Source organism: Lipotes vexillifer, unplaced genomic scaffold, assembly GCF_000442215.2.
Source record: "Lipotes vexillifer unplaced genomic scaffold, Lipotes_vexillifer_v1.1 scaffold802, whole genome shotgun sequence".
Classification (NCBI taxonomy): domain Eukaryota; kingdom Metazoa; phylum Chordata; class Mammalia; order Artiodactyla; family Lipotidae; genus Lipotes; species Lipotes vexillifer.
Genome location: NW_006790237.1, coordinates 578,423 through 580,204, shown reverse-complemented (window position 1 = coordinate 580,204; position 1,782 = coordinate 578,423). Strand labels below are relative to the sequence as shown.

General features: G+C 68.0%; 1 protein-coding gene across 1 annotated transcript in view; it reads left to right on the top strand.

Moving 5' to 3' along the window:
• Nucleotides 1–418: 418 nt before the first annotated feature.
• RASIP1 (Ras interacting protein 1) overlaps nt 419–1,782 on the top strand; it is a 12,432-nt gene continuing 11,068 nt past the window's right edge. Inside the window, exons 1-2 of the mRNA XM_007463319.1 lie at nt 419–555; nt 1,150–1,782. The exon at nt 1,150–1,782 is cut by the window's right edge and continues 16 nt beyond it. Coding sequence (XP_007463381.1) covers nt 419–555; nt 1,150–1,782 — 770 coding nt within the window. The remainder of the gene's footprint in view (nt 556–1,149) is intronic.

The window sequence follows — 1,782 nt, the reverse complement described above, 5'->3', positions numbered from 1 at the left end:
CCCGTCACAGGCCGCCCCCTCCCGGCTCTGCCTGCCGGTTTCCTCTTGCCTTTTCCTGTCCCCCACCCAGTGCTGGGAGCTGGGGCAGAGGCAAAGGCTGAACAGGAGCAGCGGGGTCAGGAACCAACCAGGGCAAGCGGAGCCAGGGCCCCCGGGTGCTGCCGGGACCCGAAGCAGGGTAAGAGCTGGGGACCCAGGAGTCCAACACCCTCCTCCCTCAGACCCAGGAGTCAGTCCCCAGCCACCCCCCATCCCAGCAACCAGCAATCCGGGCTCCCATCCCCTCCTCCGCCCAGATTCTGGAGTCTGGGTCCCAGACCCCTCCTCCCTCCGACTCAGGAGTCCAGGTCCCCCTTCACCCCATCCCTACCTCTCAAGGCCTCAGGAGCCGGGGCTTTATCCACCCTCCCGTAGGGCCATGCTATCTGGTGAGCGGAAGGAGGGCGGAAGCCCCCGTTTTGGGAAGCTCCATCTCCCAGTGGGCCTGTGGATCAATTCTCCCAGGAAGCAGCTGGCCAAGCTGGGTCGACGCTGGCCCAGCGCTGTCTCTGTCAAGTGAGTGCCCAACTCCTCACGGCTCCTGCCCCTGCCCCACCTGCATCCCATCTGTCCCTGTTGATGACCCAGTCCCTGCACTGGGTAATGCCAGGGAACCGGAAAGAGTTGGCTCCAGTTCCTGTCCTGAATGGGCAAGTGAGATGGCAGGCGGTAGCGGACAGTGGGCCCCAGTGATATAGGGTCCGGTGAGGGAAGTGCTGGGCCTGGAGATGGGCTTAGGCCAGTGGACACGGGGATAGGGACACAGTAGGAGTAGCGGTTTGGTTCACCTTCCTCCTCTCCCTGCTCACCTCTTGGAATTTCCTTCTGTGGGACTCGCCTTTATTTATTTTCTCTCCTTCGCTCTCTCTTTGCCTCTGGCCTCTGCCCACGCCACCCCCCATCTCTATACACCCCGCGTCTCTCGTCCTTCTGTGGGTGTTTGTCCCCCACTATCTCTGGGTGCTGTCCCTCCCTTTCTGGGTCTCTGTCCCTCCCCGCCCCCCCACTCTGGGTCTCTGCCCACCTCTCTCTTTCTCTAACCCCTACCCCCGTCTCTGCATGTCTTTCTGGTTTTCTCTCCCGTGTCTCTGCTCGCCGGTGGGCTCCCAGGTCTTCGTCTTCAGACACGGGGAGCCGCAGCAGCGAGCCACTGCCCCCGCCGCCGCCGCACGTGGAGCTGCGGCGAGTGGGCGCGGTCAAGGCGGCCGGGGGAGCCTCAGGGAGCCGTGCCAAGCGCATCTCTCAGCTCTTTCGGGGCTCGGGGACCACGGGGTCCGGTGGCGCGGGAGCCCCCGGGACTCCGGGGGCCGCGCAGCGCTGGGCCAGCGAGAAGAAGCTGCCGGAGCTGGCGGCGGGCGTGGCCCCCGAGCCGCCACTGGCCGCCCGCGCCACGGCGCCCCCGGGGGTCCTCAAGATCTTCGGCGCCGGGTTGGCTTCGGGCGCCAACTACAAGAGCGTGCTGGCCACGGCGCGCTCCACGGCGCGCGAGCTGGTGGCCGAGGCGCTGGAGCGCTACGGTCTGGCCGGCAGCCCCGGCAGCGGCCCCGGCGAGAGCAGCTGCGTGGACGCCTTCGCGCTGTGCGACGCGCTGGGCCGGCCCGCGGCGGGCGCCATCGGCAGCGGCGAGTGGCGGGCGGAGCACCTGCGAGTTCTGGGCGACTCGGAGCGCCCACTGCTGGTGCAGGAGCTGTGGCGGGCGCGGCCCGGCTGGGCGCGGCGTTTCGAGCTGCGCGGCCGCGAGGA